Source organism: Neoarius graeffei, chromosome 10 (genome assembly GCF_027579695.1).
Source record: "Neoarius graeffei isolate fNeoGra1 chromosome 10, fNeoGra1.pri, whole genome shotgun sequence".
NCBI lineage: Eukaryota > Metazoa > Chordata > Actinopteri > Siluriformes > Ariidae > Neoarius > Neoarius graeffei.
This window is the reverse complement of record NC_083578.1, coordinates 31,189,342-31,206,819: the sequence shown is the minus strand read 5'-3', so window position 1 is coordinate 31,206,819 and position 17,478 is coordinate 31,189,342. Positions and strand designations below refer to the sequence as shown.

The window sequence follows — 17,478 nt, the reverse complement described above, 5'->3', positions numbered from 1 at the left end:
CGTAGGTGTGAATGTGAGTGTGAATGGTTGTCTGTGTCTATGTGTCAGCCCTGTGATGACCTGGTGACTTGTCCAGAGTGTACCCCGCCTTTCGCCCATAGTCAGCTGGGATAGGCTCCAGCTTGCCTGCGACCCTGTAGAAGGATAAGGCGGCTAGAGATAATGAGATGAGAGATGAGATAATGCTAACATCAAGCTAAAGAGACTATCTCAGTAAGAATGCTCAATCACAAGACAGAGTAAATTTGCAACAGAATCACCAGACAGATGAACTACAATGATAAAGCAGTTACCAAAGCTCATAGCTTTGCTGAGACATGTCGCCAAGTGTCTTCATAAATCATGGAGTGTGTCAGTAAGGTTAAAATTAATAAAAGAAACAGACACCGCAGTTGAAGGATGATTTCTACAAACTGGTATCAGTTCAAAAACTGCTTTATTGAAAACTGAATGCACTTTCACTATGCAATCAAAAAAAGGCAATTTTCTTAAAAATTTACTACACACAATTTTTAAAAAAGGTTTTTGAAAACCTTTTGAGCAATACTTTGTCCTTTTTCCAGTAAATCTAAGAATAAGCTAATCTAGGTGATTAAGTTATATGCACTGTACAAATGGGCTGAAGAAAGAAGTAGCATAAAAAAAAAGTATGGATAATATTGCTATAAAAGTACTCCCTCTCAGTATCCAGTGCTCTAGACAAAATGCAAATAATGGTGATTTGTCTGAACAGACAAAGTTCAGAATAATACAATTGCTGTCTGCACTTGGAGTTATACAGGCATTTTGATGGGGCAACTTCTGAATAAGGAATATGACAGGACATGCAACCAGTCTATTATAACAATGTAACCCCTGAAGAGTCACTGTTTGGGTCACAGACCACATCAGTGTTTAAGCTTGGAGCTGAAGCACTAATATCCTGAGCATGTTCTGTGGCTAAAAATGACAGTTCATTACTGCGTGCTGCTGGTTTGCTGAGCCACATGGGGATGAAGACATTGGATGAGCAGTGCTCACTCAGGTACTCTCCCCCTTTCTCTTCATAGTCCTGGCGGCTGATCCAGCCATGAGATCCAGTCACATTTCTTAAAGCCCACTCGCGTGCCCCAAACCAGGCATCCAGAGATGGCCGAGATGCCAATGAGACCTGAGAAAGACAAAAAGATTTGTTGTTCTCCCTGCTGTATAAATCTTAAATGTTACCAAAATTCTTTAGTGACATTCTCCTAAATGTTGGGACCTTTGTGTAAATTGTCTTATGCAAATATTGAAAATTAATAAGTTGAGAGGAATTTAGGGTATAAATCATGTTGCCATTTCAAAAACAGTCATTTACATGAAAGTTGCTCATTCATCCGCAGACCTGAGAATCCATACGATAGTGAATAACCTACATATTTTTAAATGTGGTGGTATGTGAAAGTTGCCAAAATGCCAATTAACATAACACAAACACACTTTATCACCATTTTAAGCAGATATTCTAATGTCCAGAGTGAGCTGTAGCACTTAGTTAAAACCAATATACTATAATTACACTCACTGAACACTTTAATAGGAACACCTGTACACCTACTCTGTTGCCGGTTGCGAGTACGCTGTACGCATTTTGGCTACTACTTCTTACCGGAGCTTTTTCTTCCCCCCCCTCCTTTGTTTTTCTTTTTGTGATTGTATGGTTTGATGTTTGTTCTTTGTTTGAATGCTTTGTCTGCTGGTTGTGGCGAAGCGCCAGACCTAGTTTTGGGTGTCAGGTCCCTTCAGGCCTTGGTCTGTAATGGGTGATGCCTGTGCTTCTCACTATGGACTGCAGGGAGCTCATTGCTCTTTTTAACATCAAGGTTGTCCAGCACTCTGTGCAGTAGTGCTTGGTGTAGTGTTCTGATTGATGTTGTCCGGTGGTGGCTGTACAGGCGGTTTCAGACATACCAGTGCTCTTTGCAGCAGTGCTTCTGTGCTCGCTTTGTGGATTCAGAGAGCAATGGTCCGAGCAATGTTGCCCGGTGGTGTTGCAGCAGCTGTGCAGGCGGTGTGGGACATACATTCATGTGCCTTTTGGTGGGATTGTGAGCAGCTATGCTACTGGAGTTATATCCTGACCCTCTTTTGGTGGACTTTTTTTTTTTTAATTGTAAAGTGACCTTGGGTGTGAGAAAGGCGCTATACAAGTTGAACTTATTCTATTATTATTACTCATTCATGCAATTATCTAAATCAGCCAATAGTGTGGTAGCAGTGCAATGCATAAAGTCATGCACACATGGGTCAGCAGTTTCAGGTAATGTTCACATCAACCATCAGAATGGGGAAAAACTGTATTTTTTTTTGGACTGTGGCAAGATTGTCTGTGCCAGATGGGCTTGTGTGAATATTTCTATAACTTATCTATCTAATGGGATTTTTATGCACAACAGTCTCTAGAGTTTACTCAGAATGGCACAATAAAGAATAAAACAGCTAGCGAGTGGCAGTTCTGCAAATCAAAATACCCTGTTGATGAGAGAGGTCAATGGAGATTGGCCAGACTGCTTAGAACTGACAAAAAGGCTATAGTAACTCAGAACAGTAACTCATTAAATACTCTGTACAATTCTAGTGAGAAGAAAAGCATCTCTGAATGCATAACATGTCTACTCGAGGTAGATGGGGTACAACAGCAGAAGACCATGTCAGGTTCCACTTCTGCCATACGAAAGAAAAATACAATAAAATGTCCAAATGAAATGACGATTCACCACAGGTATTTATTTTGAGGTATTTGATCGCTATTTCTTTGATTTCGATAAATTCACAGGAAAATAATCTATAATTAGATATGTCATGGTTATTATTATTATTTTTTTTTTTTTACACACACACACACACCTGCTATACTCGGCTTCCCTGGAATTTTGTAAGCAATAACACAGCCAGATCACTCAGGGGATTGAACTAGATTTGTTGGAACTTTATTAATGCAACTCTGGAATAATTACTATAAAAATGGTGATTTTCAACAATCCCTAAAAGATGTGGTCCCTAAAAGATATATAAGCATAAGGTATCATTGCTATATTGTCTGGGGCCACTATATGTAATAATCTGAGTAATTTTCTCTTATCTGTAAACCGAATTAGATCAGCTTATATGTAGAAAATGTGACAAAATATGTAGACTGCTTATACTATTTATGTAAACTGCTTATTAGTATTATTTAACTCATACTTTATATTCTGTTGCAACTTTAAGCAAGTCTTCAAGGAGTTTGGCCTTATTGTGTAGCCTTAGCAGTGAGCCAGCTCATATAAATAATCTGCACATGAACAAATGACACTGTTAAACTCAACATGTTTTTTACAATTGTTTACCCCGCCATGGTCACTGTTACAAACAGTAAAGTCACTGTTATGAACAGCACAGTGCGTAACACTCATTATTTTTACTCTTATTAGGCAAGGGTACACTTTTGTGTAGTCTGAGGTGAAGTGGGTTTTGTATTTTGGTTTTTTGGGGCACTCTGCCATGACATTCCTGGATACACTGAACTGAAGGACTCTCGGTCTGGGAGAGAAGATGTAAAGCCTGCCCACACAGAACACTGATTGGTCTACTTAGCAAGACTGAGCAATCAGGATGTGTGCTCTCTCTCTCTGTCCGGGAGAGAAGACGTAAAGCCTGCCCACACAGAAAACTGATTGGTCTACTTAACAAGGCAGACCCTATGTCTGAAATCATACATGACTCACTATATAGTGGACTATATAGTGAGTTTGCCATTTTGTAGTGCTGTCCGAATGTATAGTGAGAATTATTACACCCTATATAGTGGACTTGTAGTATCCCACAATGCACCATGAAAAGTAGTGTACAACTGATGGTCACTAACCAAGCAATATATACCATCATGCATTGTGGTCGTGCTGGGGGGGGGACTGTGTGTGTTGGGGGTGAATGGACAGAGGAAGAAACACAAACAGACATTTAAGTACAATTAAAAATAGTAAGAGAATAGAAAAAAGCTAAAATGAGACAGATAAAATAAGAATAAAAGTTGCAGTGCAGAGCGAGGAACTAATCAAAAGCCTCAAATTTGATTTAATAAAAGGCAGCAGCAAAGAAGAAAATATTCAGCCTTGATTTAAAAGATCTGAAAGGTGCAGCAGACACAAAGTACTTTGTATTTATTAATGAGGGAAATACGCTCAGTAGAATATATCTATTTATCACAAAAATACATGCTATTTACCAGTTGGGAGGTCTGTGTCGTGAAATACCGTGACCAAGGTCTTAAAAGCACTGACCGAGGCCCTCTGGGCTGAGGTCAGTATTCAAGGCCGAGGTCATGGTATTTCACCATACGGACCGACCTTAAGCTGGTAAATAATGTTTATTTTTTTTCTTTACCAAATTCTAACAGAAAACGAGAGCGCCCAAAAAGGAGAGCCGAGGCGAGCTGCCATTTTGAATCCTCATTCACGGCTGTAATGCAAATGGCTTCCTCCTCAGTATACAAGTGCACTTCCATGGCAGGAAAAAAAACTACATTTTGCCACCTATGTAGTCCCCTATTTATACAAAATTGAGTCATTCAGCCATGTTTTTGCTCATCGTTGGCAGCAGTTACAGGTTTTTAGCTTTCTCCTGAAATGTTTTCTTTTATTTCGTCTTCCTCAGGGTAGTAAAACTCGCTTTCGCTGTGAAGACTGTTGTTATTGCTATCCATGCTGTAAAATTAATGCTATTCTCCTGAGAAATACGAAAATAAATGTTGACAAATTGCTACTGTGTTTGTTGTTGTTGTGAACAAGCGAGTCGCCAGAGGTCCGTATCATAGGATACGGACCCGCTCGCCAGCCAATCAGAGTGCAGGATTTGATGGAAACCAGACCGCGAAAAAAATAAATGTATTTGTTATTTTGAAAACTCAACAGCCAACTGATCTGGCATGTTTTAATTGTGCGACAATAATGGCGGTGTAGTGTCCGAAAGTGGTGTGTTTTTTTTTTTCCCCTCCTCATTTTACCAATGAGCTCACTATATAGTCCTCTATATAGTGAGTAGTGAATGAGTGAGTGATTTCGGACACAGCCAGAGCAATCAGCATGCGCTCGCACGCTCTCTCATGGAGTCAATATCAATATGCGGGAGACTCCTGGAACTTCCAGGAGAGTTGGAAATACTTCAGCATGTCCCATCCGGACCAAACTCACTTGTCCCATCCAGACTCATTAATGTCGAGCCCTGATGTTGATTCTAGTTTTATACTGTAGGGCTAAATTGTAAACGCGCAGCAGCATGTCACTAAGCGCATTAGTCAATAAATTAAGCGTAGCGGGGCCGCTATGCTATGACGCTTATGGGGAAACCCTATATGTACACACACACACACACACACACACGAAGATATGAAGTTTACCCAAGTGGTGAATGTATATATTCATGACTGAGCAACACAAATAAGCGAAAATATTTTCAACACAAGAAGAAAAACTTCATATCTTCGCGCCACCGTGTAATGTTCTTTATATTATATGGATGCATCCACAAAAATATGCAAGTTAAATCAAAAGAATTTTAATTTTGAACCGGTTCACCATTTTGACAACGCGTGCCAGGTCAAGGGGAAAACACGGAGTAACGTCAGAGTGAAATAGCAGAAAATTTGTCACTCAGATCTGCGATGTATTTCATATGAAAAATGTGAGTTTTTCCAACACGAGAAGATAAACTTCATATTTTCAAGCCAATGTGCAATTTTCTTTTTATTATATAGACACAAATACAAGTACCCAAATTTATCATTCATCTCATCTCATTATCTCTAGCCGCTTTATCCTTCTACAGGGTCGCAGGCAAGCTGGAGCCTATCCCAGCTGACTACAGGCGAAAGGCGGGGTACACCCTGGACAAGTCGCCAGGTCATCACAGGGCTGACACATAGACACAGACAACCATTCACACTCACATTCACACCTACGGTCAATTTAGAGTCACCAGTTAACCTAACCTGCATGTCTTTGGACTGTGGGGGAAACCGGAGCACCCGGAGGAAACCCACGCGGACACGGGGAGAACATGCAAACTCCGCACAGAAAGGCCCTCGCCAGCCCCGGGGCTCGAACCCAGGACCTTCTTGCTGTGAGGCGACAGCGCTAACCACTACACCACCGTGCCGCCCTACCCAAATTTATCAGAACAATTATTTGATTTCCTCGCCAGGGACATAGAGATTTAGGTCATGGTTTTGGTTCTCTGTGTCCTGGATGTAGTGCTTATGAAAATTACGAGTGGCGTATTTCATAGATTCTATATTTATTACATGTAAAGTGAAATATTTAAAGTTGTTTTAATATATATTTTGATGAGTATGGCTTATAGCTCATGAAAATCAGAAATCCCTGTTGCTTGTGCACCTTTTCCAGCCAGCCTTTTCAACAATGACCTTCTGTGGCTTACCCTCTTTGTGGAGGGTGTCAATGATCATCTTCTGGACAACTGTCAAGTCAGCAGTCTTCCTCATGATTGTGGTTGTGTGTACTGAACTAGACAGAGATCCACAGTATTTATACTGTTTTACTCAAACTCGAAATGAAATATTCTAATAATCTGAGATACTGGATTTCTGATTTTCATGACCTACAAGCCATAATCATCAAAATTAAAACAACAACAAAAAAAAAGCCTTGAAATATTTCACTTTATGTGTAATGAATACAGAATATATGAAAGTTTACCTTTTTGAATTAAATTATGAAAAAATGAACTTTTTCCAATATTTTGATTTGATATATGATCTCAGATGTGACAAAACAATACTATATTCTGGTACTGCAAATAAAAAACACTACTAAAAGATAGTGTATGACTAGATCTCTTTGTTACCTTAAAGTGTGACTGGAAGGGCCGCATAGCAAGCAGTTCTCTCTCAACTCTCTCTTTAACTCCAGGGTAAAGGAGGTTCCCTCCAGTCAGATAAACATTTTCAGCCAGCATTGCCTGCAGTTCTGGAGAGTACCTGCACAACACAAATGCACTGCACTTCTGAGCATTAAATCCCACTATATGCATACGCTTAAGCTTTGAAATTATTATATCAACCTAAATCTGACACATAATTCTAAGCAACAATTCACAAATTACCAAACAAATTCAGTAAACAAACATAAAAATAAAAAGGTTACATCTCATTTAATTTAATCAGTCAGAAAATGAGAACATATTTTTACGCCTAATTGATCCATTATCCCTGGCAAAGGTAGAACTAAATATAGAGCTGTGTAATTAAAATGAAGTAGTACATCCAATATCTCATCTCATTATCTCTAGCCGCTTTATCCTGTTCTACAGGGTCGCAGGCAAGCTGGAGCCTATCCCAGCTGACTACGGGCGAAAGGCGGGGCACCCTGGACAAGTCGCCAGGTCATCACAGGGCTGACACATAGACACAGACAACCATTCACATTCACACCTACGGTCAATTTAGAGTCACCAGTTAACCTAACCTGCATGTCTTTGGACTGTGGGGGAAACCGGAGCAAACACACGGGGAGAACATGCAAACTCTGCACAGAAAGGCCCTCGCCGGCCACGGGGCTTGAACCCGGACCTTCTTACTGTGAGGCGACAGCGCTAACCACTACACCACCGTGCCACCCTACATCCAATATTTAATCCTTAAATTAAAAATATTTTAGGTTCGATAGAAGAAAAAAAAAAAAAAAATCACAAAATGGCAAAGGTGAGAAGAGAAAGAATCCATGTGATTTTATTTATGACTTGTGTTTAGTTATGGATATGTTACCAATAACTTGACTGGGTTTACAAAGCTGAATGAGAATGGATTCCTAGTAAGAAACAATGCCCTCTGGTGGTCAGATGATTTTTAAAATAAGAAATTTTTTTCTTCCTGAAACTAATAATTAACAAGATCAACTGTGAGCTACTGCTCACTTACGTATACTCCTGCTGTCCCTTACATCAGAACGCAAGCAATCGAAGGAATAGGACACTTATTATGAATGCTGACTTCAACAAATAATTCACCCTGAAACAAGTAAAGAGCAGGGTTCTCCCCAGGTATTTCAAATAGCATCCTGGTAAACTGTCATTTTGAAATAGCATTTTGCTTCTTGAAATAGCGTCAAAATCCACCCTATATGTTTCGTAAATACATTCAGTCTGTAAACAGGAAGTCAATGTGGGACAGACCTGAAAACGGTATGCATGGTATAGAACCCCAAGCTGAAATAAACCACAAATCCTACCAAGTGGGTAGGATTTGTGGTTGCTGAGAAAAAGGGTGTTTCGGACGGACGGAGATATGGATGGATGGACAGAGGTAAACCAGTATACCCCCTCTCCTTCGGAGCGGGGGTATAACTTTGCACCTAGTAATGTTTAACAGTCAACCACTAAATTATCTATTTAATGATCTTCAATTCTCAACCATTCCTAAAAAGAATGAGTAATGAACGATATGATGATCATTTTAGATTAATCGTCTTTGAAGTTGATCAACTTGATGCTAGGTCACAAATGTAAGAAATGAGCTCACTGTTCTAGTACAAACTGGAGCGCCTCAGTGAGGCCCATCTGCTCTTCACCAATCAGATAAGGACGAAACAGGACCTCTGGTGCCCGCAGTCTCTCAGTTCCCACAAACAGCTGGTGGTACTCTGCCATGTTAAACACTGGCTACATAAGAAACATGAGCAGGGAGTAAAAATAGTGTAAGTTAGTTCAAGCATTATTCATGATAATTAATAAGGAGAAGGAAATTTTGGAAATGAACTAGAAAGAAGATGGTCTTCAGTTATATCATGAGTTCATATAAAGAAGTAATATTACCTCACCTGAATATTATCAGCTTTTTCATGTTCAGCACTCTCTTTATTCACATCAACCTCCAAGTCACCTTCATCCACATGCTGCTCCAACTGCTCCAAATCTGCAATCTAAGATCACAGGACAAAAACAAAATCACAAGCACATACCTATTAAATCAGAACTAGACCATTACACAGCATAGACTATCTCAATTCAAAAAGGGAGTTGCAGTATTTAGCTTTCAAAAGATGTTCAGAACTCACATTTCAAAATACACATTGTGTGTACATATACATAAAATACACATTACAACCATAAATCATTTACATTTGTTTATACTGAGTGAAGAACAAGTAGATATCAATGGAAGTGTATTGTTGCCACACCAGAAAAAAAGAAAAAAAGTTTGTTCTAACAATATATGTTTCACGTCATAATACATTTTCACGTTATTACATGAAATGTTTCATATTATAACATGATAATTTGGTTTCATGTTAAAACCTGATCATTTATAATGCTAAAACGTGAAACTTTTCTGACCCACTGGAGGTAGCATCATTTCTCATTGAGCAGTTGGAAGGGCACGGACGGCTCCATGATTACCAGCTACCTCCAGCATGTCAGACTCATTCTTCCTTCTGTACAGCCCCATATATATTTTAAAATCCTTCTTCAAGTGCACATACTTATCACAATGTCATCCACCATGTTCAATAACAGCAGAATCTCACCATGTCTCGACCCAAGCATGAAGCAGAACTTGATTAAATCATGTAAATGAGCCAGATTACCCAGTTTATTCTCTGCACACCTCATTCAAACCATATAGATTCAAACATGAGTTTAAAGTGATCACATTATAATCACATTATATCAACAATATAAATGATCACGTTATAACGCAAAACGTTTCACGTAATAATGTGAAAGTATATTATTATAACCACATGAAAAATATATTGTTAGAACAATAAACTTGTCATTACATGATACTGATTTTCCCCCCCTTTTTTTCTGGTGTGGCAGCAATACACTCCCGTAGATATCAACAATACCTAATCAAACATTTGACATTTTTTCTCTCATTCCTATTCACTGAGGAAAAAAGTCACAAGAGTTTATTTTCATTTATTTAGCGTTTTGTCTTTGGAAAAAAAAAAAGACCTTTATCAATAAAATTAACACTGCCCATAGATTAAGGCTACATCCACACGACAACGGCAACGAGATGTTATTTAAAAATATATCGCGTCCAAATGGGCAACGATCAGTAAAATATCAGGTCCATATGGCAACGCAACGCTTGCTGAAAACGATGCAATACACATGCCACACCTCTAGGGGCGCTGTAAGACGGTCCCTTCGGAGACACCAGAAGAATAGAAGAAGTAAGGACGCATGCGCATAAACTATTATGCGCGAGACTTCATATTAGCCACAAAGTCAGGAAAATCTGTTCGTAAAATTACATTATAATGACCAAATACAATGAAAAGTATTTTTCCAGTCTCACCTGTGAAAGGCAATCCCATGTGATCCCGTTTGGACGGTACAGTTAAACGCAGCTAATCTTTATTCTCCGCTTTGACCTATCCAATATGGCGGCGAGGATGACGTATGATTCTACGCGGAAGGCGACGTCTTTAATGGTCCGGAATAAATTGAATACTACACGTTGATGGATTAATTTGTTGTTTCTCACCTATGAAAGGTAATCCCATGTGATCTTGTTTGGACGGTACAGTTAAACGCAGCTAATCTTTATTCTCCGCTTTGACCTATCCAATATGGCGGCGAGGATGACGTACGATTCTACGCGGAAGGCGGCGTCTTTAATGGTCCGGAATAAACTGAATGCTACACGTTGATGGATTAATTTGCTCTTCTACGTCCTTTTTGAGGAATGTATTGTAGGACTTACTGTAAAACAACATCTGAAGAGGTGAGATCGCTCCTTTTTTTCCCTATTTTTGCTAGCGAGATTGACTCTGCCCTAAGGGCAGAGTCTCTCTCTCTCTCTCTCTCTCTCTCTCACTTTGCACCATTACACAATAAATATTCACAGTGAAAATATTTTGTAAGCGCGTTTCATGAACCAAGTTATAGGATTTGTTGACAACTCGCATCGAGTTCGTTACACTTCTACCCGGCGTGAAGCACTCACAGTCATGTGGTTGTGACGTCATCGTAAACAAATCCGTTCTACTCATCCAGACGACTTCACAATGGCAACGTTGCCAGATCTTTCCACTCTGGAACCCGTTCTCAAAAAGATTGCGTTTTGGGCACCCAAAACGCCGGTGCCGTGTGGACGCCAGGCCTAAATGATAAGCAACTGTATCGGAGTCACCCGAATCCGTTGCCGTGTGGACAGGGCCTAATCCTGGAAGTTTAAGGGGTTAATCACAACAGTTAATCACAAAAGTTACAAGGCTTTTACATCCATGCTTAACTCAGCCGCTAAGGCCTCCATTTCCCAGGACAGATGTAACAGCTATATCCCCTGCTGGGACAGTGAGTGCGAGGCAGCCTTCCAAGCCTATAACGCTGCTAGCATTGAGGAGAAACCATCCAAAAGCGACCACTTAATGCAGATCCTCAGAGAAAAGAGGCAAGCACGCTGGGAGGAAAGGGTCATATCAATCGACTTTATCCACTCAAGCCGGAAGGCATGGAGTACGATCAACAGCCTTTCAGGACAAGGCAGCAAACCCAAGCCTTGCCTTGTTACTGCTAATTCTATCGCATCTGTGCTTGTGGAGAACGGGAAATGGAGAGACAAGAGCACTGAATCCAAGCGTCACACCTACAAGGTTAACAGGGAAATAAGAGAAGCCACTGCATCACAACCTGCCTCATCTGGCCTCTCTGGACCAGTGACTTTAGAACAACTCATGGATGCTATTCTGTGCCTGAAAAACGGCAAAGCTCCTGGAATAGACCTGGTCCACACAGAATTCCTCAAGGACTTGGGGTTCAACGCCCTTAACTGTCTACGCCTGTTCCTCTCAAACTGCCTGTCAACCCTGACCATTCCTGCTATCTGGCCCAAGGCCAATGTGGTTGCTATCCTCAAACCTAAGAAACCTGCTGAAGATCCCAAGAGCTACAGGCCAATCTCACTGCTTTGTATACCATACAAGCTGATGGAGAGTGTAATCCTGGCGCGCATCAACGACATTGTGGAAATAAATTTTCCACAAGCCCAGGCAGGTTTTCGTAAAGGTAGATCCACAACAGACCAAATAGTTCACCTTGTAAATGACATAGAAGGTGCCTTTCAGAAGAAAGAAAAAGTTGGAGTTGTATACATTGATCTAACAGCCGCCTACGACACCGTGTGGCATCGTGGCCTCTATCTGAAGCGCCTACAAATGATCCCTGATGTGAAGCTCGTGAAGTTCATTATGCTCATGCTCCAGAACCTCAAGCGGTGAGCGAAGCAGAAATCGCCAGATCCGAAACGGCTTACCACAGGGATCCGTACTTGCTCCCATCCTCTTCAACATCTACACCGCGGACTACCCTGCCACCTCGGCAACTAAGTACCTATATGCGGACGACGGTGCAATTGCGGCCCAAGCCAAAACATACGAGGAGATCCAGACCATTCTAGAGGCAGATTTATCTATTCTCTGCAGCTATTTTCGTCTTTGGCATCTGAAAGTAAGCGAGTCAAAGACTGTCTGTTCGATCTACCAACTGTCAACCCGACTTGCCAAAACGGAGCTTGAAGTGAGAATGGAGGGCAAGAAGCTAAGATTCGACCCTGTACCTGTTTACCTGGGCGTCACACTTGACCGCAGCTTAACATTTGAGCCTCACTTAAAGAACGTCGCCAACAAAACATCCAAGCACGTCAACCTAATAAGGAAACTCTGTGGCCTAGAGTGGGGAGCCAGTTTCACGACATTGTGCACATCAGTTCTCGCGCTTGTGTACTCCACTGCCGAATATGCTGCAGCAGCCTGGTCTCATAGTATCCACACTAAATCAGTCGATGTTGTCCTCAGTGAAGCAATGCGCATCATCTCTGGCACTCTGAAGCCAACTCCAACAGAGATGCTACCCGTACTATCCGGAATCCATCCATCAAAAATAAGGCGCGACTTTCAGATCCTCAAACTCGCAGAGAAGGCAATTCAACCTGGCGGAAATAGCATCATCCTAGCACCGCAGGACACACTCCAACGGATCTCGAGGCAACATTTCGCCACTAGAGCTGCCGAGCTTATAAGATCTGGCCCTGCCTCCGACACATGGATGGAAAGGAGATGGAGCGATGAATGGAAGGACTTAAACACCAACCTGCACTCCTTCATCAGCACCCCTTCTCTAATACCACCTGGACATACCCTCCCACGGAAGGCATGGGTTCGGCTCAACCGCCTCCAAACAGGCTGGGGGAGGACCAAGTCCTTCCTGAAGATGACAGGAGCAAGCCCCTCAGACGCCTGCCAATGTGGGGCTAGCCAGACGTTCTCGCACATCATCAATGAGTGCCCGACCTTTGGTGCCCCACATGGCCATAGAGGCCTGGCATTGTTGGACCGGGACACGATCAACTGGCTGCTTAACGTAGCAATTCCTATATGATGGAAATTACACGATCGACGACGACAACAGTCCTCAAAAAAAAGCCAAAGATGTTGCATGGGATCTGACACAGTGTCCATGCCCATTATGATGATGAATATATGTTTTACTAGCTAATGACATAGCAAGCAAATGCCTTGGGAAAATCACATTTGGTGGTACTATGTCAAATATAATCATACCACCATGTAGTTAATTCATTTAATTACCTCCAGAGTTACACTACATGTAATCAAAAAGTTTGGACACACCTACTCATTCATAGGTTTTCCTGTATTTTGACTATTTTTTACATTGTAGAACAATACTGAAGACATCAAAACTATGAAATAACATATGGAACATGTATGGAATTATGTGGTAAAAAGTATTAAAAAAAAAAAAAAAAAAACACCAGTAAATAGCCCTATTCCACAGCTGTAGTAATCCAGATTATGTCAAGAATGGCTCAACTAAGTAAAGAGAAACAACAATCCATCATTACTTGAAGACATGAAGTGACTTATTTAATAAAAATAAAGACAAACCATTGGATTAGAAGCTGTGTTCAGACTTTTGCCTGGGACTGTACACAACACCTAAACAAACTGCATTAAAATGTTCTGGACTTCAATAAATGTACTTGAATGAAGCTTGTTGTGGTAATATTGAAAAAGTATTTTCATTGAAAAAGTATCAAGCTTTTTGCTTTGTTAAACATTAAAAATATAACTCTAAACTCTGGAGATGTGAGGTACCAATAATACCTGCTACCCATTTTGGACATCTTTAATTGTAGTAAAACTTTCTACATCATGAAATTTATCATTTCAGTGTCTAGTTCAGGCTTTCTTAAAAATACTAACACACATTCACACACCACAGATGTATGTACCTCTGCTTTAGCTAGTCTGTGTTGCTCTACACTCAGACTGAGCTTGTGGATATAAGACTGCAGTTCCTCAGCTGAGTCCATGTTCAGCTCCATCAGTCGTCTGTGAAATTGCTCCACTGCACCTTCCTCCAAGAGTTCCTATATAAAAAGAAAGCAGACAAAAAGATGGGTGGCACTGTGAGAACACAATAGAGCCTCTACCATTTCGGTCCATTTGCATGCAGGGCTCAGCTTGTGTGCATAAATGTTTACCTGCACCATAAGCAACGTGTGCAGTCTCTTCTGATCTTGCTGCAGCCTCTCTTCTCTGTGCCGAATGCTCATCTCCTCAAGCCTGCGAAGCTGCTGCACTCGTTTCTCCTGCCTTTCTTCCACGTTAGCGTACATCCCTGCTACCTTCCCTGAGAATGGCAGCTGCATGCGGTGAACCTCTGCTTCGTAAAACTCAGCACTACGCCACTTCTCCAGCTCTATATAAGGAAATTTCCAGAACACAGAGTTTCTTTTAAGAGCAAAGACTTTTAATGCCAGACCAACTGTTCAGTTGTGGGCTTCGTTTATACAGTTAAATTCACCAAAACCTGAATTCATGATGCTTGACAGACAAAATTTCATTTAGCAACTAGGATTTCTATGAAACCAGGTCAGTTGTTAATGTTAAATGCATTGGAAGATGGGCATGTACTGTAGGCTTTACCCTGCTGGTAATCCACAGCCACATAGCAGTGATGATGCAGTAGCTCCTCCATACGGCTGGGTGTGATGGCTGCCTGATGAGCAGGATATTTCAGCTGGAGAAGTCTTTGCATATATGCTGCAGCGTGGCTCCCTCCGACATTTATTCGTTTACAGTTAACAGCATCCAATCTGTATACACATGTACAGTAATGAACAATATGGAAAGTACATCAACATAATAATAATAATAAGGGATGCATCAGTAGCTTTTGCCCCCCTAGACAGAGTACATGTTATTTTAGCATTTTAGCATATTTTAACGTACATGTTATTTTAGCATATTCACCATGGATTAGATAGGGGTGTCTACCTGTATCTGCATTTGAGCTAAAAGCTAAAAAGGTCTGTACTCTGTAACTGGGCCTCGGGTGGTTGAGCAGCTAACTGAGCCGCACTGAAAGAAAGCTTGGCATTCTGTGAGATGCTGAGTTTGAAATGTGCCTCCAGCAGGCAGTAGTGGTGTATATTCTAACTAAACTTAATTGTTTCACCTTCACTTTGGGTTAGGGCAACATGGACTCCGCTGAAGAGCACAGTTGAGACTGACTTTATCTGGATAATCCATTACACAGCATGTGAGACAGTTTTGAACCCCATAATCGATAACATCAATAACTCAGCATAGGATAACTTCTGACATGAGATTTACTCCACAAGTTCCTCAGCACGGTGTCAAATCATGGCTCTGCTGCTACCAGTAAAAGTACATCTAGATGCTGTGATGATTCCCGTGGTGTGGGGAAAATCAACAGGGGGGATTCCACGTGAGGGTTGAGCTTGGTTAAGCAAGACAATGAAGCAGTTTATAGGACCTATAAAGCAGTTTATAGGAAAATTCTGAATGCTTTAAATCTAGTTTCTGAGAGACCACTGCCTACACAACAGGGGATATCAAGCAAACTGTTCAACAGTTACAGCAATTAATGATTTTGTTGATTTTTGATTCGAACATAAAAGTTATGTGCAAACATAATAAATGCAACATGCGCTAAAAATACTATGTTAGGCAGTGTAAAGTACTGAGGGAAACAGAAGACAAGCCACAGCTCTGCACCTGCCATTGATAAAGGGCAACACGTGAGAACAGTGATATCCAGAAGACAACACCAAGCCAGTTTGAGGTTTATCAAGACCACATTGTGTGCTGCTGTAGTAGAAACTGAATAGGCTATCAACACCATATGCCACCCGAGGAACTCCATAACACTCAAACAGCAGTTCAGACATCATCTGCCGGCAGTGAAGCGGGTTGCAAGGAGCCTCAGTGAAGACCAGTGGATGTTCCACATGACCCTGGTTACAGAAAACAACAGAGATATATTACAGTTGAGTCTTAGAGGGTTTTCAGTCACCCAGCTAATGTTGCACTGTGGTGTTGTTGGTCAGGTGAAGTGAATTTGTGGCATGAAATTTATAATCAGTTCTGATGTCCTTGGTGTACAGGTATAAACGAGCTCGTGTCTTACCTCCGTTTCAATCCCGAGGTGAACAAAGATATAATCCAACATGAGCTCCTGGATCTCAAAATTAACAACAACATTGCGGTCGAACTGACTCTTAAGCAGCCAGCGGAGCGGCTCCAGGTTCGGGATGTCATTGCCGACCTGCGTTTCACTCCGTGCTGCTCCTCTGCTTCTCGCCGCCACGGATTTAAACAGCAACCCCGGAAGTGCAAATTCTCCTTTACAAGCCCAACCGGCTCGCGTTTGGAAAGATCCATTATCCACTACTACCGGAACAGGGGACGGGTGTAAACATTCGGGTTTTACTTTAAATACAGGGTCAGGGGAACACTTAGCGTCCTGAAACGTAAATATTTTGCAAGGCGAACTGGCGGCGGACATCATTTTCAAATAGGTGTTACTTCAAAATAGATCCGGAACGTTTCGCATCTGCATTTAGTGTTCCATGTAGAATTCCGCGTTGTTCTCGTTTTGTAACCCGACAGAGTAATGGCTAAAATACAACAGAAATACTTTACTCTGTCTGAAGATGACATCCTTTCTTAATTTAAACAAACAAACAAACCGTGACCACGATGTATATGGTCAATATTCAATTAATATAAGCATTGTTTACCAAACCTATCTTTGCGGCTGCCTACTTTTATCAGGTCCCCGTTTACATTAAAGACCACAAACTGATGGACTGAACATGAAGGAAAGAAAGATGTAGAGAAGACAAGTTTATTTAAAAAAGTGATACAGACAAATGAGGGAAAAACGCATCAGTAATCTGAAATGACAATTTTTTTTAGCTCCATAAGTAGTTCAATTTGCATAGAACATTATTACATACAGTGTGTGTGTAAACCTTCATGTCCAAGGTTGTGTCACGAAAACACTGCAATATGAACTTTTATCAAATCATAAAATAATATATAATACCAAATACTGTGGTCTAAACATCTTCAACTTTGCTTCCTTGTAAAATATATTAAAGTTTAACTGATTAAGGGA

The 17,478-nt window shown here is 41.0% G+C and overlaps 1 protein-coding gene across 1 annotated transcript; it reads right to left on the bottom strand.

Moving 5' to 3' along the window:
• Window positions 1-491: 491 nt before the first annotated feature.
• Window positions 492-16,873, bottom strand: actr5 (actin related protein 5). Its single transcript, XM_060930773.1, has 9 exons — window positions 16,486-16,873; window positions 16,074-16,312; window positions 14,979-15,148; window positions 14,534-14,751; window positions 14,282-14,419; window positions 8,835-8,936; window positions 8,537-8,676; window positions 6,865-6,997; window positions 492-1,150 (listed from the first exon to the last, which is right to left on the bottom strand). The coding sequence occupies exons 1-9, from the start codon at window positions 16,864-16,866 to the stop codon at window positions 839-841; spliced, it is 1,833 nt and encodes a 610-aa protein (XP_060786756.1). The 5' UTR covers window positions 16,867-16,873; the 3' UTR covers window positions 492-838.
• Window positions 16,874-17,478: the final 605 nt, after the last annotated feature.

Coding starts and splice junctions, on each gene's coding strand:
- actr5 (XM_060930773.1), bottom strand. CDS start 16,866: ATGATGTCCGCCGCCAGTTCGCCTTGCAAAATATTTACGTTTCAGGAC. Junction 14,420..14,533: donor ACACGTTGCTTATGGTGCAG/GTAAACATTTAT, acceptor CTTTTTATATAG/GAACTCTTGGAGGAAGGTGC. Junction 8,937..14,281: donor ACAGACTAGCTAAAGCAGAG/GTACATACATCT, acceptor CTGTGATCTTAG/ATTGCAGATTTGGAGCAGTT.